The sequence below is a fragment of the Pseudochaenichthys georgianus genome, chromosome 16, assembly GCF_902827115.2.
Source record: "Pseudochaenichthys georgianus chromosome 16, fPseGeo1.2, whole genome shotgun sequence".
In the NCBI taxonomy this organism is placed as follows: domain Eukaryota; kingdom Metazoa; phylum Chordata; class Actinopteri; order Perciformes; family Channichthyidae; genus Pseudochaenichthys; species Pseudochaenichthys georgianus.
This window is the reverse complement of record NC_047518.2, coordinates 40,133,693-40,156,019: the sequence shown is the minus strand read 5'-3', so window position 1 is coordinate 40,156,019 and position 22,327 is coordinate 40,133,693. Positions and strand designations below refer to the sequence as shown.

Genomic DNA, 22,327 nt, shown 5'->3' with positions numbered 1-22,327 from the left:
ATGGAGCTCTATAATGTGATGATGATGATGATGATGATGAGGATATGGTGTGTGTGAGAGGTCACTTTGCCACATCCTGTCCACATTTAGGACATAAGTGAGAAGAAGCAAAAACTTTCTGGCACCGCTTTGCCCAATGACAAGTGCAGTGTCTCCTGCTAACACATGCACACACACACACACACACACACACACACACACACACACACACACACACACACACACACACACACACACACACACACACACACACACACACACACACACACACACACACACACACACACACACACACACACACACACACACACACACACACACACACACACACACACACACACACACACACACACACACACACACAGTCTCCCTGACAAACACACTCACACCCTCTCTCTAATTTCCCCTGTGTCTCTGCAGTGAGCTCGCTGCAGTGCGACTCCCCCCCCCCCCCCTCGCCACCCTCCGTATAATAGAATATCGATCGCCTTTGCCGCAGTGTGTAAGCGAGTGTGTCTGTGGACGAGTGTGTGTCTGACTGGGGCCCACCAAGGTCATTGCCATGGCAACCTGAGCAAGGGGTACTCGTGCTGTGCTGTCACAGGTCACAGGGTTCACGTGGAAAGGGGGGACAGGGGGGGGACCACAGGGGGGATTGTGGGTGCTGCAGTGTGTGCTGGAGATATAGAAGAGCCACCAGGGTTGAGACTGTCAGTGTGTTCAGACCCGAGCAGAATAATAAGAACTGTACGGACTGAGTGCTCAGGGTCACTGAGTTTACAACTTCTGTAATAGGTACACAAGGCAAGTTTATTTATATAGCACCTTTCAACACAAGGCAATTCAAAGTGCTTTACAAAAAATGAAAGACATTAAGAAAATGGCATTTAAAATCAGTCATTAAAAAGAAAAGATAATAAAATAAACATTAAAAACATCACAAAGTGAGTGAATACAACAAACCATGCGAGTTGATTGAAGGCAAAATAACAAGAAGCAGATATGAAGCTTTCTTTACATTAAGGGTTTATTGCAGTTATGAAAATTCAATTTAAATACAAAAAACACCCATTTTTACATCGAAATGTAAACCAATGAATAACAGATTTTTAAAAAGAAATATTTCAGGTAAGGAAACCTGACCTGAATGTGGATAAATATGCATACAGTCACAAAGATACCATATGATCAGCCGATGCAAGACAACATTATTATGTACTGACCTTTAAAGATGTATTTTCTGCAACCTGTCTATGTTAAGTACCGTATCTGAGATTGGTTTTTGATCCCCCTGAATAAAACAATAACTTTGTATTCATTTTTTTTTTTTAAAGCTTTACATTGCACTTTTCCTTTGGACAATCTATATTTCTTTAGCTGTTTAGAATGGAAACATTGCATTTAGTGTATCTTTAAATAAAGAAGCAGCAAACTTGTCGGATGGGTTGGATATAGAAGATATTCCTGAAGCTATCTACAGCAGACAATTCTATTTTCTTCAAATTAAACCCTTATTGTTATGTATTTATGCATTATTATTGGAAACTGTAAATTACTACTAGTACTTCTACTTGAATTGAAAATTAAAGATATGAATGTGCGACATTATGGCGAGCGAGATGGTATTTGACACAAACCAGAGGCATCCAAGGTATAACATAATTAGAGAAAGGCATATAATCTGTATGATAATGTGCCTAAATACGACAAATTACAATGTGTGCATTTGGCCAGCTATGTGTATGAATGCGTCTGCATAAATGTCTGTAACATCAACTACTTTATAGGCAAGACAAGGTGCATTCTAATACAGGGAATGCATGGTGAGGATCAGATGTGGGAGCAGTGCTTCCTCCACCCGTGAGTGATGGAGGGGCGGCTCCTCCTCTTCACACCGGCTCCATCAGCAGCTCCTCCATGTCCGACCCCTCCAGCTCCCTGAACGCAGCGTGAGAGCCGATCACAAACAGCGTCGCTCCTGAAGGGAGACGGGACAAAGTGAAAAGAGGAATGTGAAGGGGAAATAGCAGGAAGATTCTTGTTAGACAGAGAATGTCCATATTAACAATTAAATTAAGGTAATTAACTGACGATGATGTTTGGTAAAAACAACTTAAAACCCTGCTCTCCAAAAGAATATCAGAAACCAAAACGAAAAACAACTATAACACGGAGACTTTCAGTATTTTATTCCAGGGTACAGCATTTCATTTTACATAATTATATTCTACATGACAAATTGAAAAGCGGAATGTGATGGAAAATAGCAGGAAGATTCTTGTTAGACAGAGAATGTCCAAATTAACAATTACATTAAGGTAATTAATTGACACTATAACACTGAGACTTTCATTATTTTATTCTACAGTACAGCTTGTCATTTTACATTATTATATTCTACATGTAGCTAGTTTACTTACCCTTTTAATTTAACCATTTGCACTATTTCATGTCTTTTGATCTTCTATGTCCTAAATATTTAGACTGTTGCATCTCTGCATTGTTAGAGCCCGGTACTACACTGATATTGTGCATATGACAATAAAGTCTTTCATTTTTTCATTGAATGTAACGGTGTAATATGATTGGATACTAGAACAATATTACACAAAACTTTGAATTCCAATAAATATTCCTGCATGCCGGGAAAATAACGAATGACAAGACCAGCTAATGTAGTTTATCTCACCCAGAACCCAAAACACTGCGGCTCCGGCTCCAGCCAACCAGAACACAGGAAGGGAAACGGCTCCAGCGAGACCCATCTGGTGAGGGACGGTCAGCTGCTTGCCTGGTAGACAAAAGAAGTACAGATTTAGCCACATCAAAATACTGCCGTTAATAACAAATATCTATGTGATTCCTTATATTTTCTTGTACTAGCTAGCACAAGACATGCATTTCATCTAGTACTAAATACATGTAGTCATTCACCTGCCTGTTTAAAATTGTGCTGATGATTAAGGAGCACTTCATGTCCCTTTTAAAATATATTGAAAAAGCATTTTTGGTCGATGCGTTGGTTCTAAAATGTTGACTGAAATTAATTCCGAAAAGAGTACCTGTTTTTGTGCATTTTACCTTTATTTCTATTGCACATTACCTGCAACGAGGGCTCACTATTTGTAATGTCTGACTGTTATTTTGTCGTGACAATGCTTATGCTGCTCGTTTGAGCCAGGTCACTCTTAATCTGAATCTTGATTTACCTAGTTAAGTCAAATATATACACACACACATATATATAAATATGTATAGGATATATATAGGAAAACATGTGGCACTTGACAACTTGCAACAACAAAAATACAGTAACAACATCAAGTGTATATTTCCAAAACAAATATTTTAAATATTTGATATAATCTGGGAAGGGTGTTTTAGCAAACACTCACACACGCTGAGGTTCATTTTAGAATATTGCTCCAATTAGCCTGGCAATTTTGAGAATTCAGCATATGAGGCAGTTACCTAATTAACAGACTGCAGCTCAAAGCACACCTGGCAGCTTTACTCACCGAGAATAACCAGTTTGGACTCCAGAGACTTGAGGTGGATGATGTAGAAGGCACCGAGGAACACAGCCAAGGCAATCAGAAGCATGGGGGAGCTGATGCTGAGGAGAGGGAACAGAAACATACAACATTCAGTGTGACTTACAGCAGCATTTTTTTTATTTGTATCGTACATGTTTTGTGTATTTAAAATTCCAATTTAATCCCACACATATTGTTTTGTTTCCAATATACCCTGTGACCTGGACGAGTACATTCCTGTGTGTATTGGACACAGAGTGTGTGAGAAAGAGCTGAGTAAACATTCCCACAGACAAATCAACACTAATGATTTTTCATTGGCCGTACATGCAGTAGAGGATGAGACCCAGGAAGATGAAGGTGTAGTTGCTGTTGAAAGTCTCCACGTTTTTCACCATCCTCTGACACATCTCTCCAAAGTTGCGGGGTTTGGAAAACTTGCGTTGATCCACGAAGCCGGCCCAAGGGCGAATGGACAGCCGACGCCTGTCGATCCACTCTTTAGCCATACTGATCGAGAAGCCTTTAGGGAGCCAGAGCCTAGAACATTGGAAACATATATTAAGAACAGATTACATAGTGATACATTTTTGTTTTAGTGTTAACTCCATATTTACTTTTAAGATTGACAGCCTCGTAAACCTTTTAAAACCTTAGAAGCCTGTTTTACTGTTAATATTTACATTAATTATGTGACCGTCTATGTTTCCTGGAGATATTGAATTGCTCTTTTTACTGCAATGTTAGTGTACAGTTTTATTATTATGCTGCTGTGTTTATTGTATTTTTGTAACCCTGGCACAACAATTTCCTTTGGGATAAATAAAGTCCTATCTTATCTTGTCTTATCTTATCTCAATTGTTATTTACTATTGGGACATTCATAAGCAGGCCTACAGAGACTAGTTGGAGGCTATATGTACCCATAGTCAACAATAATAGCAGATACTTTATATTTCCATTGGGCTATAGGGAAGACATTTGAGAAAAATATAAATCACAAGCCCGTGTGATAATAGCATCATCATTATAATTGTGTGAAACATTTAGCGCACGTTTAACTTAAAAATGTAAATGTATAGGCCCTTACTTTGCCAGGATTCCAGCTCCACCTGTCCCAGTAGGATGAGCGTCCTCAGACCCGAACATATCTCCAGCCTTGCTGTCCATGTCTACAAGGCAGTTCTCCCCCGACGGAGCTCCAGATGGCATGTATGGACAGTCTGCTGCAAAGCAATAGTAATGCAAAAACACATAAATAAATACCATTCAAATACAATTTTCGTATCTAAAATTTTATTTTTTTGTACAAAGTGATCACCTGAGTATCAACAAATGTTTCTGTGTCTATATACAGAAACGATTCTGAACGATTGGTATTACAAGCGCGACTGCTGCTGACACACTTGTAATAACCAGTTCTCTGTTTATCAGATAACTAGTCAAGTTCAGATATATAACTAGCCGAATGTTCACATATGTGTATATAAGTACATTCACCTGATCCAAGTTTAATTCATGCTATTTCTATTCATACTGCTTCTACATGTTTTATTCTTACTTTATTTGTTATTGTTATTTATATTATCATGTGTAGTGTACTATCTGTGTTTGTCTCTTATTCTGTTGCTGCTATGACACCTGAATTTCCCTACAGTGATCAATATGCAGTGTATATATATATATATATATATATATAAACACCAAACATTCTGGATTTAGCTTCACAAAGGTTAAGAGTCGATTACTTTATGAATTACAATGAGTTTAAATATGTATAGCTAGAGGCATCAATCATGATTTTTGTTGGTGAACTTAATATTTAAAAAGTCTTGAAAGAGAGTATCACAGTATTTCAGAAGAAAAGGTCAAACGTGTGCATTTATTTCAAAAGTAAGTAGTAATTAATGTGTTACTACTTTGTTTATAACAGGAGCAAGAAGCCTACACTTCACACTAAAGCTAGCTTAGTTTAGCTACAGAGCAGTATTTGGGTAATGGAAACATATTAGTAAACAGGGCTTGGTCAGTGCCACATCACTGGAAACAGGATACTGAGGAAACCTGTGCTAGCATCCACCCATAAAGTGTTCATTTATGAGGTATAGTGTTGTTCAATCCAGAGCACGTTTTACAGATAAATAAAATCGGTGTGTATAAAAAAACGACTTTTCTGCAAGTTGAAAAGATTGCAACAGCTAGCTTATCTGCTAACGTTCATCTTAACTACGGATAATAACAGCGATAATGTACACGGTGGAGGTAGGATGTGTTACGCGGATAGAAATAAGACATATTGCATTGTTGTTCTCTAAAATCACGTTATAAAAGTATATACTTACATCAGAACTTTTGTGACAGGGCTGCCTAAGAGGTTTTGTTGCTGTTCTTGTTCACGGATGTGATGCGGATGTTATTTCGCTTCCGGTTGTGTGAGTGCAAAACAGCGCCATCTTGTGTCCTCCCCGGGGAGGTACTGTCCGCAAATAAAACAAAATGTACTCTGCAGCTTCACATCGTTTTCTGTGATCATCACTCAATAAAGAATAATAATTCATATATAATTATAAGTGTTTCTTACAGCCAGCAGCATGTAAACAAGGCATTGAACCTGACTTAAAAATACAACAAACAGCAAATATATACATATCAACAGGAGATATACCTCTATATACAATATAATAGAGTATCTAACATTACATACTTTGTTAAAAATGACATGTTTGTATTGTGTGCCACTTGTATCATTTTGTTGCATTTGACATCTTGATAATATGGAAGGTTAGGATAGCAAATGTGAATGTTATGAATAGCAAATGTGAATGTTATGAATGTTAAACATAGCAAAACAAATGTTTGGGGTGATTAACTTAAAGCACATTTTCCAGTAGATATTCAAAATCATGGATGGCATTGTCCTAGAAAAATCTACAAATAGCTTTCCTTGTTTTTCTTAGCAACACAGCTGTGACAAATTAGATAAAACAGCAGCAGACTCGGGTGTGGTTTTTACAGTTAGTCCTTTCTGTAAATCGCTCTGAGAGAAAATCTGACTCCAGATCAGTTAGAAGAACACGTGACTTGGCAGGCGGCCTGCTGTGATTGGACAGTTTCTCTATGTTATTGTGCTACTAGCAGTACTGCAAGTTGCTGAGGAAGCATTCAGACGATCCGACGCTTATGTCCAGGAAGGTGAAAATTCAATTCAAGGCAAGGCAAGGCAATAAACATCACTTTAAATGAGTGTAACCATTTTATACCCGTTTTTATTCACGTTATAACATATGTCACCGTCTTTATTTAGGTGCGTGTGCAGCTAACGTTAGCTGGTTACGGTCCTAGCTTCAAAGTCATTAACGTTACTATGCTTTATCGCACATTCGTCACGTATTTCTTCCCACAGTTAACAGGATATCTGTTCTATGTATGTCGTATCGCACCATTGTTAGCACTGGTTTTTCATTTCAGTTTGGTTATTTAGCTAAGCCGTTGTTTCGAAGTGCATTTTGTTTACGCTTGTTCTGTTTCCCCCCCCAGAAAAACGCGATGACGTACCAGGTTAAGGGGGTTATTTGCTCCAACGTTTGCAGCTGAGTACTTAAAGGTCTCTGGCTGCTAAAGATACTCTGTGAAACGACGCCAACAAAACACATTCACACTGACAGAACTCTACACTGCATGCTACAAGACAGCGTCGAGCTGACATCGAAGACAGGTAGGACTGCTGAGCTTTGCTGAAACGTACTTTTCTAAACAGTCTAATCCAGGGAACTCGAGTGACGCTGAAATGTAACTATAACAATGACAGTTGTTTAAAGCTGAGGTTGGAGAAGTACTCGGATATTGTACTTAAGTAAAAGTAGAAGTACCAGAGTGTAGGAATACTCTGTTCCAATTAAAGTCCCAGCTGGTAAAGGTGCAGCTAGTTTTAATGACTTGTATATTGCAGGGTAGCTCGTGAATTTACTCCAGGTGTAACTAAAGTCTTATTTAAGTGTTGATTATATTTCAAATCATTAATCCAAATCTTGGGATACATATTTTTTTAAATCCTGTGGAGCAGAGAGAGGAGCTGTGGATTATTGTTATTGATTAATGCATCAGTGTTTCTTAAGGTCAAAAACACTAAACTCCCAACTTAAAATGAAAGCAGTTTTTTAAAGGAAAAAGCAAGTACAATTGAATGTACAGCATTACTTTATTTGTGTTGGTGATTTAGCTACTAGCTAATTTCCATATTTCGGCCACTTGCTAGCTTTGTCGTCCTATAGCTATGGACCACAAATGTGTTTTTTAAAAAACGTTAAAGTTCAATAGTTAATATCTTACACATCTGGTGTCCTGCTGGTATGTTTTCGTTATATCCTATGTAGGTGGAGAGGGGCTAAAGGCAGACCCATGGCTGCAGTGCATCATCCGGGGTGCCCACACAGGGACTCGCTCTTCTGGGATGAAACAGACTGCCAAAACTACTATGGGATGTTGTCACTCCATGAGGTTTTTGAAGTAGTTGGTTGTCAGTTGACACAAACTGACATTGAGGTGTTGTCGTTCCTCCTGGATGAAGCTTGTCCTGCTCCTCACCCTCTCGACCCAACAGGGTGGACAGTTGAGCCTTGTGGGGACGATCCTAATGACCCGGGTGTTTCTCCGAGTCCTGAGCTGCTAAAGGCCTGGATGAAGTTGAAACCTCAGGGCTCCCAGGGTCCCCTAGTGGCCTCATGCACCCCTAAGAGTGGGCTTGAGCTGTTGTTAGAGCTGGAGAAGCGAGGCTACCTCAGCGACGGGAATCTGGAACCACTACTGCAACTGCTGAGAGTCCTCACTCGTCACGACCTGCTGCCACTAGCGTCGCACAAGAGAAGACCGACAGGTGAGGTTCAATCGCAGGAGTACCAATATCAGATTTGAAAATGATGATGAGGGTTTGGGGGCATCTCTCTACAATGGCCTGCTAGAACATGTCAGCAGTCGCTGCATTCCTGTACTAAGAGTCGTAGTCTGATGAGTACTAATCAATGTTTTTGTTTTTTAGTAACTCCGGAAAGACTGATGCCTCACAGCAAAAAGCAGACAGAAATACCTCAACCATATTATGCACATCATTTGAGAACTGGTAAGTGCACTGGTAGTATTCATTCTCAGTACAGGCTTCAGTGTTACTATAAACCTTTGAATCAGTCAAGAAGACGTACTGTCCGGTACCAGTGTTTATCATTCCTTCCACAGCATGTAACATGTTAACGATGCACTTAAAGCCAGTACCTGTTTTAGGTTATGAGGCACCGGCATCCTGTCAGAAATGGACATTTAGTTTGTTCCATTATTTCTGTTGTGCTAGGAATGCACATATGCATAATTAGAAACAGAAGTACAACTGTCAAACAGCAGACCCCCAAACATGTCCAAGCGTATGTGTCACTGTCCGAATTCCACAAACCAATAACATGCAACTTTCTCAGGTATTATCCCCCCTGTGACTGAGCCATCCGCTAGCAAGGGGAGGAAGAGGAGGGGAAATGGCTGGAGCGGCAGGCCCAAGAAAACAAGGAGAACTGTCCCACCTCTGCCCCCTCCACCACAAGCACATAAAGACTTTTGCAGTAAGTCCCACACCTGCATTTTTGACCTGTCTCTCTGTTAGCTTTTTTCATCTTCTGCCTTCCTATCTTCATCCTGCCATGTCATCTCATCCATCATTTCCCTTTCTTTTCCTTATTTTCAATCTATTAACACCACATTCTCTCTGTTGTCTCCTTGATTCTGATGTTGTTCGTCGATGCTGAACATTAGCTCGAGTTAAGGGGTCTTCATTCTTTTTTTTCAAAACGAAAAACCAAAGAAGCTTCAGGCATAAACATCTTGCGTGTCCGCTGGTTTTACTCCGAAACATCTGCGTTCCAAATAAGTGTTTCAACTATGGTTGTTCTCTCTCTTTTGGGGAGACAAAGTGTTAAGGGCAACATGTTACCAGCACACTTTAAAATAACTGGACCAATTACTATAATCAGGGGTGCACATAACTGTTTTGCCCTGGTTCTCAAAGGAGCACCTGGAGATGTGGCTTGGTGCTCATCCTTAAAATGAAATAAACCGTGACTTTTGAGGGGGTCTTGACTTTATTTGCCAGACACACGGCACTGAACACACGTGCAGAGGTGAACACAGAACACACGTGCAGAGGTGAACACAGAACACACATGCAGAGGTGAACACAGACCACACATGCAGAGGTGAACACAAGACAACATTAGCACGACCAGTAATCCTACAAGCTGTCATCACTTCCCTCCTGACTGTCAGACATGGTAGCTGATGATGTAGGCCTACTTCTTTCTCTCTGGTTGAGTCTGCGACTAGCTGCTTGCGTCCACAAGTCAACAGCTGGGTTTGGGTCGAAAGTCTCTGTTGTCATCTTAGACAAGTGGATGTAATCAAATAAGTATGTGAACATAACCAATAACCTACCATAGCCAATAACAAATTAATGTAACTTATTTTATTTGTGTTCATTCAAATCTTATTTGACCATAAAACATTTTTATTTGTGCTTTTTTTTATCTCCAGTTTTAAAGGATATTTTTGGGTACTGTCCTATAGTATACATTGGAATGATTTAAAATCTGTTTATCCCAATAATTATAAAGGAGTGCCTTGGAAATATGTGTTTACATAAATTGTGACCAAACCGTTTGAACTTAGACTAAGAGTCCTTTACCTCACTGAGCTGTAGTTAACTTATCAGCCTCTCAGTCTGACTGGAGAGGACTCTCCCTCCACATCATTGTAGAAACATTCTTCTTATATCCGTTAGAGCAGCTAGCACCAGATTCTAATAACAACAGCGCTGGTACCGGTGCACCCTCCCTCTCTCCCTCGCTCACTCGCATTTTGGCTGTGAGCTGCGGGCGCCAGATAAGCCAACATCCCCATTTTCATCACTTACAGCGCCCATCGTACAGGGCAAATGAAACGTGTAACCGGGATGAAAAAGGTGTTACATTTACTGAATTATAAATATTGTTACATCAAGGCTGAAAATTAGGATGAGCCCCAAAGGTCAAAATGTTTTTTTTCCTCCCAGAACTGCCAGCGCAGAGCCTCCCCAGATCTGGCGCCCTAGGCCAACATCTAGCCAGTGCTACGGGCCGACCCTGAGTTCATATCATGGTTCATATGCAACTCGCAAATATCTCGCTCTCTCTCTCTCTCTCTCTCTCTCTCTCTCTCTCTCTCTCTCTCTCTCTCTCTCTCTCTCTCTCTCTCTCTCTCTCTCTCTCTCTCTCTCTCTCATCTCTCCTCTCTTCTCCCTTCTCTCTCTCTCCCTCTCTCCCTCTCTCAATGTTGGTACGCAAATGCGCTTTGTTTCAAATGACCCGGTGCTCTTTTTTTTGCACCAGTTATGTGCAGCCCTGACTATAATCCATTCGATCCTACAGTAAATATCATGAAGCAAAGCACCAGTCACAAGTAAACCATGGAGGGAGTTTACCTCCAAAATGTCAACATACTATTACTGTTAAAAGCACCGCACAGAATTATTTTACACAGAGATACGCAACGTAAAAAGATCCGCCGTTAAGCCGGCTTAAAGTTTTCACACTGAACAAAAATTAGCAAAGCATTAGCATAGCCCCAGTGTGTGGTTATAAGCTTAACACAAGTTAACACAACAGCATCGGCGTAACTCATCCTGACGGCATTAGAAGAAAAAGCTTAATTTTGAAGAACTTAACTTTGATTGAGTTTGTATCACCTGCTAATCGACTCTATCTCTGCTACCATAGGAAACAACATGGTCATTGCGCTACAAGTTTTTTGAGCAAGCACTTGAATAAAAGTTGCTCGTTGACATGGTACATTTTACAATTATTTTTTTCGTCTTAAGTATCTAATGGCACTAGAAGGTCAAACACGTATTCACTGTCTGCAGCGAATTATGGCTTCACATCTCAAACCCCAAACAATTAATAAAACGTTGTCTGATTGACAACTTTCAACAATTGATTACGCTGTTGGACACTTACTTCCCTTTCAGTTGCTTCTGTGGTTTCACATGTTTCATTTGTCACGCTCCTACTATGTTAAGACTTACAGTATCTCCGTAACCGCCGTAATTAAACATGCAACATCAGGGGGATTGTGTCACTGTATCCACTTCTCTATCTTTACAATCTTTCCCGCTCATTTCACCTTTTCTCTAACCCATCGGACTATGTTCAGCTGCTGCTATTGATATGAGCGCAGCCTTGTAGATTGTCTCCTGTCCTTTTGTCCACTCTGTACTGAAAGTTGTCCAGTCACCGCTAAACGCTGCCCTTGTTCTGCATTAATGTCCAGCTTGATACCAAGTTGTCACAATATTTAAATGTCCAACATCGTATACATTCCTGAAACATGTTTTCTGCAGTTCTTCGAAACAACCTAACTCCAGTTGTAATCCATTAGCAATGTCCTGTTCCACGATCTGTTGCCTGTCTTTGAATCCATCATTGCTACTTTCTCTGAGCCCAGTGAGATTGAGATAACACTAACATCAATTGCCCTTTTGTGTGACGTTTGCTAAGTTTTTCATGCCAACCGTTTCTCTCCTCCATCATTGCCTGTTGCTCAGAAATACAACAAAGGACTGATGATTCTAGCTTTAGTTTTTATTTGAAAAAGCTATTCAAGATGCGTGATGTGCCTGTGACTATAAACATATCGCTGTCTTCACTCCACATTTGATTCCACCAGGTTGTCTCAGGATTCTGACTCAGATCCAGTTACAGAGAATGGATCATGGAGACAGAGGGAGAGACTGAGGAACAAAACAAAAAAGTCTGTCACTCCACTAAGTCCATACTTACTGCAGTGCGTGTGATCATCTCAGTCATGCGCTCGATCACAACTCTGGGCCGATGCCTAAGGTAAAGGAGGCTCTCCCCCTTGTTACAGCAGGGGTTGGTGCTGCCACGTTGCTCTTTATTCGATGCCTGTGTTTCATAATGTAGCTGCCCCCTCCCCTGTCCCCCTCAGGAAACATAATTTGCTCCTTAAGAAATCATCCTGTAATGTCCTCTCGTGATGTGCACTGTGGATGATTCCTTATCTATTTCTGACGAGGGTTTTTGGTGTCAGTGTTTCACAGAACTCTTCAGCAGCAAGCCTCAATCAGCTCATATCTCAGTCATGACCACTGTAATGGCGGTTAATGTCGAGAAAGATATTTATTTGCGGGAACATATTCACAAACATGGCCAACTAACCTCTAGGTCTTTATAGAGCTGGGACTATAGAGTGCCACTGTGACCCGGAAGTAGACTCCTTCCGGTTCCTTTGACAAAAACCAATGCGATTTCTCCATAGGATTTTGGAAAGTAGCTCGAAATAAGGTCTGTGGTTGTGGGGTCGACATGTGGAGATTATCCGGCTGAACAAAACGTGATCTGTCTCTTCAATTTGTGTCGACCTTATTTCCAGCTATTTTCCAGTTTTTGTCGAAGGAACCGGAAGTGGTCAAATGCTAACTTACTTCCGGGCTTTTAGGACGCATCACTGTGGCACTCTATAAATGTATATAGTTCACATTCATTCATTTTTGGAGGTCAACTACAGGATTACGTAGAACAAAGAACAAATGGTCAGCCTTTGTTACCCAGTAAGGCTTTGAGGCCCTAGATCAACACTTGTATGTACTGCATCCATACGACAATAGAAACACAAGTTAGATTTACTACATATAACGTAAAGACATTTTAAATGTGTGCGTCAAAAAAGTTGTTGCTTGATATTGCTCATTATATATATTTATTTATTTAAAGCAACAATGTTAACCAAACAACTGGTTTCGTCCAGGTTATGAGAATGAACAACAGATCATTTTGTTGCGCACACAAAGAATGGAAAGCAAGGGGATTGTTAGGAGATGTTTACAGTGAGCAGTACAGGATTAGATGTTCTGATGCCACCTTTTTAAGCTTTTATTTAGCTTTATAGATTTGGGTGTTAGTAAAGGGCATTTCATAAATATACTTAAATCTAAACCATATTGCATAACGAATAAACATACGTTGGACATGTTTGTGAAGGTGTCAGTTTTTGCCGCATGAGGGACGCCTTTTTGGGCCATCCTTTCCTCTCACACTATCCTCATTACAAGTTGTTTTAAACATCTGCCTTAATATTCACTCGACTCAATTCATCCTGGCTTACTGAAACTTCCTGTAAGCCAGCTATGGAGTCCAAAGCCAAAAGAAAAATGCTCATTTTTCACAGATCCTCGTCCTTTCAAAAGGGTCCTGGTGCTGAATTCAGAGAATCTAAACTGGACGGCTGTTTCGAAAATGCCCATGTAACCTTTTACTCGAGCAGCTCTGAGGAAAATAAGCCAACGTGCTCTGCTGAAGGAAGCTCCTGCTGTATCTCATCTCTGCCCCGCGTGAGCCCTGGGTGTGCGTTTGTCAAGAGGGAGCAGAGATAGATTCAGTTCAACGCTGGCCCCTAGCTTTCAAACAGACCTCCAATTCTTTTCATGACTCATCTCTCAGATCATTTTCAGTGAAGTGTCTCAATTACATGCTGACAATGACAACTGCCTGTTCCAAATGCCCATAAGGTGTTTGTTACCTGAGCTCAGCAGTAGGTCTGTTCTATCTAAATGGGGTGCTTGTGAAGGCCTTACTTGCTTTAATGGACGCGTCTGATTAATGTTGTGTTCGTGGCTTAAATAATGGGTCGGTGAAGGCGAGGGTAAGGGGATTGGTCAAGGTAAGAGTTGTCCCAAGCATCCCACTTGGACTCGAGTGTATATTATATTGTAGAGCTACAGTAAAGCTGAGCTGATTAACTTGTCAGTACCAACTATTGCCCTGACTCAGACCTCATTACAACTAAGAGAAGTGATGCCTGCTTGATGTTGAAAAAAACGACCCAGTCGACAGATGTCCAACCCACTTGTGCTTGTCTCTCTTCTCTTTCTCTCCTTTCTCTGTGTTCGCAGTTCTAAACAGACCAACATGTGTGTCAGGAAAACAGTATCCTTACACACTATCAGAAGGAGAGAACGAACTCTAAATGCTCAAACTACGCTCAAAATGGTACAGAGGGATTTTTGTCTATGGGGAAAAGAGAGTTCTGTCTGCCGGCTCTCAATACTCCCCTAACTCTCCACTCTCTTGGTCAGTCATTCTGCAGACAAACGGATCGATAAAGAGTCGAAGCTCTCTGTGCCAAGTGACTCCTCGTACTTAAAGTTTTTTTTTTTTTTTTTTTTTTAGTGGGTTGAGATGAAGGGAGCCGAACAGGCTTGGTGTTTAAAGTGAGAAAATGAAAGCTGTGCCTCCTAATGTCCTGTCTAAGTGGATGTCTCTGTGTCTGATGAAGCGTGAAGTGCTCTGTAACCCTAACAAAATGACTATCATGGTGTTCCTGTGGTTTTAAATGGCCTTCTCCTCAGTGCCACTATCTCTACCTCCATCCTGCTCAGTATGAAATGGGAAGGCAGAAATGGAGGCCATCCATAAATACAGTAATTGCATGAAGGGCGGTTGTTTATCATAGCCACAGCCCCCCTCACACAGTGTAATGATCCAAACAGGTTGAACTGTTAACGGGGCTTTGGCTTAATATTTCACTCAGTCCACACTGAACACTATAAGAGCTAAAGGTTAGGTTACATGCAGACGGACTGATGCCCTGTTGGACACTTTGTGATCAATCAAAGTACAGAAATGGTGAAACAAATCTGCATTAGTCAATAGGCCTGCAAGATGTTTTCAACCCCCATCTTGTTTTGCAACATTGAATAACAGTGCACTTTGCCAACGTGAAAACTAATGGAGTTATGGACCTTTTTCACAGCAGACATTTTGAGTTGACATGATAGAAAAAGCGAATTTGATGAGGCTTCCCCGCGAAAGAAGATGAGTAAAATCATCAAGTGTCCTTAGTGGACTTCTAGTTTTACATGGTTCAGTAATTGTGCGTTACATTACACTTTTGCACTTGAAGAGTAACATTAAGAGGCTAGAAGAATTAAAAACCTCATGCCAAGTAAACAACTGAATCATAAACACATTGGTTGTAATAGCTAAATGCTTCTTGAATTAAAAAATGCTTCCAAAGCATTGTCCCAGCGAGCCAACATATACAACAACAGGGCCTCCCCTTAGTGAAATGCATCGCTCATTAATAACACCTGTGTTTTCCTTCTTTTACATGTCAAAATGTCTGCCATGAAAAACGTCTATTGTGCTAAAAAGCATTTCTTTGTCAGGGTTAGTCTGCAGTAGGTGCTTCCTCCAGGATAACGCCGTTTGCGTCGTCGGAGCATAAAAGCACTTTTGAGTAAGAGATGTCTTGTAAATGTTTTTTTTTTAATACTGATTTCAAATCGTCTGAGGGTCACCAGTAATTCCCCTCAGTTCTTTTAGAGTTTTCTTAGGCCTCCCGGTATGGTTAAGTATTAAAATACGGTATGTCCTAAGCCCGATGTTTGGCATTGCTCTGACTGTATTAAAGGGCACCATTTGCTACGTATGTGTACCCTTCCCATGAGTATTACTTTTAAATGATCAACCAGAAACGGTTGCGATTTTATTGTGTAATGTTTTTTTTCATGATGCCACTTTTTGCCAAAGTAACCAATAGCTGAAGTCCACTGTTAATCAATGTTGTAAAACTAAACCATGAAAAACGGGGAATTAATTCTCAGTATTGGCACTTTACGTTCTCTGAAGACAGTCTTGATCTATGTTCTGACAAAACAATGTATCGAACTTTTACCTGTATGTTTTGGTAAGATTTGAGACTAATATCAGTTATTGAAGACACTGTAATAGAAAAAAGGTTTAATAATTTGTCAAATCAATCAAATATTCCTGTAAAATGTCAGTGTTTCATATTCCTGTACCATAAAACCTTTCCTTCTCTGTATTGGCGAGCTGAAGTGTAAATTGAATGATTTCCATTTGCAAGTCTTATCCCCAACCGTGCATATTCTTAACATTTCCTGATCCTCATCGATTAAGCGTCTCCTTTTAACCAGTGCTCTGTTTTCATAGTAATCTAATTACGGCCTTATGTAGCGTGAATGCAAATGCCAGTGTTTGGTTATCGCTCTCCTACAAATGTTAAGACGTGCAAAATCAATGCCTTAATTCAACATTTGCATTTCTAATGTTGACATTTCCCAAACTTTGTCCCTCTGGAGCCAGTCCCCACAGCCCTAAACAAAATATGCACAAAGAGGCCGTAAACATGACTCTGGAGTTGAAACATTCACTGTGGAGCCCTAGCTGCCGTAAAGGTTACCAGGTACAGATGAGAAGTCTTCAAGTTAGGTCCTTGGTGCTCTCTTTTAATGATTCTGTACCTTAAGCGAGACTCCAGTTATCATCTAAACATCAGAGTCATACGTTTGAGCTTTTAAGGCATTTTTTATTTTTTTTAATGGTGTCTTCAAGTGTTTTGTTTCCATTTCTCCTTTTTTTTTTAACGTCTGCCTGAGCTCCAAAGAGGTTTTGCAAAACCTAGAATGACTTCAAAACAGCTTGTAAACATGTTTCTAGTGAAATAGATGTCATCTACCGATGGTAGTTGATACTGTTAACCTCTACTAGGGGTTTTGAGTAGGAGGGATGGATTTTTGTTGCAGCAAAAGTCTTCAGCCGCTGGTTTCCACTCGAAGTCCTGGAATAATGACATGGTGGACGATCTCAGCGGTGTTCTTACTCAGTACAGTATGTATCCTCTGATCTTTCTCGCTGCGCTGTTGCATGACCACCAATCCTGTAACTCCGGATCTCCAGCAGCTATCTGTTCTCCGCATCAATCATGTTGATCAGAAACAATCTGCCCTTTAGAAACTCCAGGCTGGAACAGAACGCCTCTCCTGGGCTTCACACTGCTAAGTTGCTTTCATTACTTCCACCACAGAATTTGCTCAAGTTAATTTCCATATGTTCATTACACAAACAGCCCTGATTTATTTAGACCGTGCAGGACCCTGAAAATTCTGATGCAATTTCTATTCACCGACGGCAGTCACCTAGCTAACAGCTGACATTATTCTTAAAATGTTGGAATTGCCTGGGAAGAAAAGAGACGACACTAATGGTTCAGTTGCAGAGTATTTCTCTCGATGCTCCAAAAGGTCACTTTTCACCAAAACAAGGTTGCAGCTGCACATAATGCAACACATGCACAGTCTGGTCGATCTAGCCGCAGGGCCTCTCATTGCCAGTTTGCCTTGCTCTCCTGCAACATTATATCTGCACTTTGTCAAAGGATATTTCAGTGAACATTTTCTAGTCCAGTTAGTAGTCAAAATCACCTTTGGGAACTCTGGTGCTCTTCAAACCCCTTATTTATTTTTGAACCCTTGCTTAGTGTAACGACAATATAAACATATTTTAACAATATTGTCTTGTCCCTGTTTTTCTTCCCTTTTTTGATTTGATTTCCCTTTCTCTCTGTTTCTGGACGTGGGCCTCTCCAATTCTACCCTTTTCCACTCTCTCTCCTTGTTCACTATCTTTACCTTTCCCTCACCATTCACTTTCTTCCTTCTACTCTCTCCCACCACACTTTTCCACCTTTGGCTTCCTCCTCCCCCTTCTGTTATCAGATATCCGCCTGCGTGTCCGGGCCGAATACCTGGAGCACGAGTCGGCTCTCCGCGAGGGAGTCTCGTCGGACAAACAGCAGCCCCTGGAGCGGCAGTTTGAGTTGTTCAGCAAAGCCAACACTCTGCTTCACGCCAGAGACCTCGGGACCCTCGTCTGCGTCATCAAGTTCACAGATGTTGACAACCTGGAGTCCTTCTGGGCAGACTACCTCAGCGGAGCTCTGCTGGAGGCCATGAAGGGAGTCTTCATCACTGACTCCCTGAGGAGGGCCGCAGGCAGGGAGGACGTCCGCCTGATGATGAGTGTGGACCAGGACGACTATGAGAAAGGCCGAATGCTGCTGAGAGAGAAGAACGGTGTCATCTAGTCAGGGTGGGGTGGACTGAGACTCGCTGGGATTATAGGCTTGTAAGATATTGACTTTAAATGATGGAATAATAAGAAATGATGTATGAAAATAAATGGTTACAGGTTAATCTGCAGCCATTTTCATGGCCTCTTTTTTTTAAGTTTCAATCCATGTGATGACCACTAGATGGCAGCTCTTACCATTGGTTGCTTGAAATCATAATCAGCCTTACATTTTCACAACAGTCAGATGTTGTGTTTAAAATTACCTCTCTTTGTTAAAGAAAACTAAATGAAAATTTGCTTTCATGAACAGGTGCCACTTTGTAGGACACCAGGATGAGGCAGGATCCATCAACATATGTCTTCTTAGACTTTGACAACAAGAGCAAGCAAGAGTGTGCCAAAATAAGTGGTAAGCCCCATGTAATATTATAAATATAAAACAAGTTTATGAAATAAATGTTATGTTCAACAAGTGATAGAAAAATAACTACACATTTAAATGCATACAAACACTCCTGAAATGAGAAAGGTGCTTCGTTTTCAAGAGCATGTTGTACTTGAAGACTTATAGTTCTAAGTAGCACTTCTTTATTTAAACTGATTTTAAAGGACAAAGAAACTTGCCAAGTTAAGTTTCTGATCTTTAAAAAAATGACAGAGTTGAGCACAGACGGAAAAGTGGTCCTCGCTCGGTAAAGATTGACCTTTGTGTCCAACTTTGGAGAGTCGAGAACACGCATACACGCCTAGATAACAAACTGGGATTCTCAGCCCCGTGTGCAACGACAACTCCACTCGTGATTGCCGTGGTCAAGTGGATACGGCAGTTGCCAGTAGATGACAGCAGTGATTAGGGCTAGGCCTCAGCACACCATGGAAGATTCATCATCCAAAGCTTGTCAACAGACACCCAGATAATGCAACGGTGGCTTGTGCCCGTGCTTCTAGCTAGGCCTCGGCAAGTGCCTCTCTCAGCAAGTAAAGCACAGGACAGCGCGTCGGTCAATAGAAGTGATGTTGGAGAGATCAAAATCAAAAGTGCACATCCCAGCTCACTCAGCCCTGCTATGTAGGCCCAGTAGAGTGGCTCACGGACAGCTGTCGACTCACCCTGCTGGAACTAATGCCTGGACTTCACTCATAGAAGACGATCAATAAGCCCCCCCTCCGAACAGCCACGACTTAAGCAGGCAGACTCGCTACTGTCTGAAGGGCAGGCAGGCCAGGCAGAGGGAGGGACAGACAATGGACATATTTCTGTTAAGTGTTGTTTTGATACTGGAATTGTACGTATAATTTTGATTGTACTGTATATTCATAAAAGGAAAAACACATTCAGGGAAACATTTGTTAAAAATAAGAATTTCTGTTGGAATGCCAATTCTTTTTGTGGTTGTCTGTCTATATATGACATATTATTTCTGCTGAATAATAAAAGTTCACTGGCCTAAAGCTGTGTTTGCACTTTGACGTTTATTGTATCAAAAACGTAAAATGCTCAATTTGTAATCTTTGCCGTCGATGTCATGCAAGCGAAGCACATTTGTAAATGCATCACTTCCGTCACTCCAGCGCCACAGCCGTCCATAGAAATTGGGAAACAACATTTTATGGAAAAGCTGTTGCTTTAACAATCCAAACCAAACAGCTGTTACTGTGTGTGTATATATATATATATATATATGATATTTGAAAAAAATTACACTCAACACAATTCATTCAAGTCCTTTTTGACTATTCTGCCTGTAGAAGGGAGGCATGTGGCGCAGTGGGTTGTGCGTTGGTGTTCGGATCAGGGGGTCACAGGTTCAAACCCCACTGCAGTCAGCATGTCGTTGTGTCCCTGAGACACTTCACCCCAAATTGCTCCTGTGGGGATTGCCCACAGTATTGAGTATCTAAGTCGCTTTGGATAAAAGGGTCTAACAAGTGACATGTAATGTAGAAAGATTAAATGTAAGCCTTATACAAATCTAACTGAAACCCCGAAAGCACCTCTTTGCATCTCCGGAAATCACTTTTGAATTTTTAGTTGTCTGTTTTTCCTCCTCAGTTTTCTCAGTTAGACGTTTCCCCCGACCCTGCGTACCTGTATTAGTGGAGCGTGCCCTGCTCCTGCCCCCGGACGGTCTGAAGAGGTCCGTCGAATGCAGGTCACCGTGGATCAGATCCTTAATTATTTTCTCCGGTCAGCACGAGGAGACCCAATAATGGTGTGTGCTTCAAACATCTTATTAAACTACCCACCATTGTGCTACGTTTCCCTCCACTTGCTTGTAGGCCCGGCTATTGCAGTGTAGTAGTTGTAATCTTATGTGATGTAAGACGCTTTATTTATTGTCAGTAAATGTGCCTTTTTCTTTTGCTTCATATTCAATGCAATCACCTCAAATGTACACTTACAATGTCTTCAAACAATATATAATATTTTCAGCTTAGATTATGTTTATCTTTATCTGAAGTGTATCATCTTCCTCCATGATAGATTATGGGACCTAAACATATAATTCCCTAATGAATATTTAACAAACAGATATATTTTGGACATTTAGCCTCCATTTTACATCCACAAAATAAAAGCGAAACAGCCGATACAAGAAAGGAGCTTTACCAAAACCCAAATGAGTGACACTAGAGTAAAATCTATTTCGTGGCTTCCTCTAAGCTATGAAATGGATTTTTAAGGTGCTTCTCATTATGTTTTCAAATACCTCCAAAGCCTTGCTCCAGATTACATTGGTAACATCCGTACAGCTAAAGTCCAATGTGAGATTTGTGCTCATCTCTTTCAGCTTAAATTTTTTTTTTATAACATTTATGTAGCTCTGAAGTACAAAGAATATGGCAGCTTCTCAGAATGTAATCGTGGAGGACCAATTTAAATAGAGAGCATTTTACTTTATTTCTAAATCAGTTTTAAAGGAATTGCAGAATTTCTTCAGTAGTTTTCTTCAATTCAGAGTAAAGACATGATAGTTTTGTATGCAAACGTGAGGGGGTCTTTGACTTATAGCTGGACCTTCTTGGACATAATTAAGTCCTCTGATGTAGAGCAACACAGTCCACAAGCACATGAATAAATAATGTAAATGCCGGCTAAAGGGCACTTTGAAGAGTCACCTCATTACACTCGGAAAATCTAAGCATGCTCTGTACTGGCGCTGTGACGAGTGACTTTTTTTTACATTTAGTTCAAAATGTTTTTTTTAGACCAGTGATTTTGACACTGATTTGTTATGTTTAAAGGTCATACTTAATGTATTATATTATTTTATTTATGTAATCTATTGTGCACACAAATAGCTAAATTACTGTCATTGTATATACATTTGAGGGCCTCTTTGTGCCTCTTTTTGTTTTAAATATTTAGTGCCAATTACTTCCTTGTCACTTGCTGACTTAAAGACACCATTATAATGTCAGTTCAGGGCACTCTGACCACACCCGGCCTTTGGAAATGCTGCACTGCAGAGTGTCTAAATTAAGTTTTATTATTGACTCGCCATCATCGAGAACAATAAGTGGAACCAACCCTCGGGGAAAAAGCTGATAGGGCCGTTTCTACCCTGTTCAGAGCGGGCCCGTTTGATGGCCAGCTAAACTGCCTCAGGCCTGCCTTGGGGAAAACTGAGATTTTTGAAAGCCGCTTCTCACCACACCCAGCCTTAAAGCAAGACCAGCGATGCGATGCCCACAGGGAGACCCAGGCACTCTGAAAACTACAGAGGTCCAACTCAAAAGACGCTGCCGTGTTGCTCCTCTGAACAGTGACTCACTCTCGGATGACCCTGCCACTATGAGGGATTTGTTTGACAAAGAAATCGGGCG

General features: G+C 40.8%; 2 protein-coding genes across 5 annotated transcripts; one reads left to right on the top strand and one right to left on the bottom strand.

The window, feature by feature from the left end:
* Positions 1 to 1,003: 1,003 nt before the first annotated feature.
* Positions 1,004 to 5,988, bottom strand: rabac1 (Rab acceptor 1 (prenylated)). Of its 2 annotated transcripts, none has more exons than XM_034102415.2 (6): positions 5,879 to 5,988; positions 4,627 to 4,762; positions 3,864 to 4,076; positions 3,519 to 3,616; positions 2,690 to 2,791; positions 1,004 to 1,978 (listed from the first exon to the last, which is right to left on the bottom strand). In XM_034102415.2, the coding sequence occupies exons 2-6, from the start codon at positions 4,746 to 4,748 to the stop codon at positions 1,890 to 1,892; spliced, it is 624 nt and encodes a 207-aa protein (XP_033958306.1). In that variant the 5' UTR covers positions 4,749 to 4,762; positions 5,879 to 5,988; the 3' UTR covers positions 1,004 to 1,889. The 2 variants fall into 2 exon arrangements, with proteins under 2 accessions (XP_033958306.1, XP_033958307.1); XM_034102416.2 differs by having other exon boundaries at positions 4,627 to 4,759; positions 5,879 to 5,972.
* A 632-nt stretch (positions 5,989 to 6,620) lies between these two features.
* dedd1 (death effector domain-containing 1) lies at positions 6,621 to 19,941 on the top strand. Of its 3 annotated transcripts, XM_034102414.2 has the most exons (7): positions 6,621 to 6,746; positions 7,074 to 7,251; positions 7,910 to 8,409; positions 8,572 to 8,652; positions 8,999 to 9,139; positions 18,145 to 18,553; positions 18,810 to 19,941. In XM_034102414.2, the coding sequence occupies exons 3-6, from the start codon at positions 7,935 to 7,937 to the stop codon at positions 18,510 to 18,512; spliced, it is 1,065 nt and encodes a 354-aa protein (XP_033958305.1). In that variant the 5' UTR covers positions 6,621 to 6,746; positions 7,074 to 7,251; positions 7,910 to 7,934; the 3' UTR covers positions 18,513 to 18,553; positions 18,810 to 19,941. The 3 variants fall into 3 exon arrangements, with proteins under 3 accessions (XP_033958305.1, XP_033958304.1, XP_071062069.1); XM_034102413.2 differs by lacking the exon at positions 18,810 to 19,941 and having other exon boundaries at positions 6,622 to 6,746; positions 18,145 to 18,621; XM_071205968.1 differs by lacking the exon at positions 18,810 to 19,941 and having other exon boundaries at positions 6,622 to 6,751; positions 18,145 to 18,621.
* Positions 19,942 to 22,327: the final 2,386 nt, after the last annotated feature.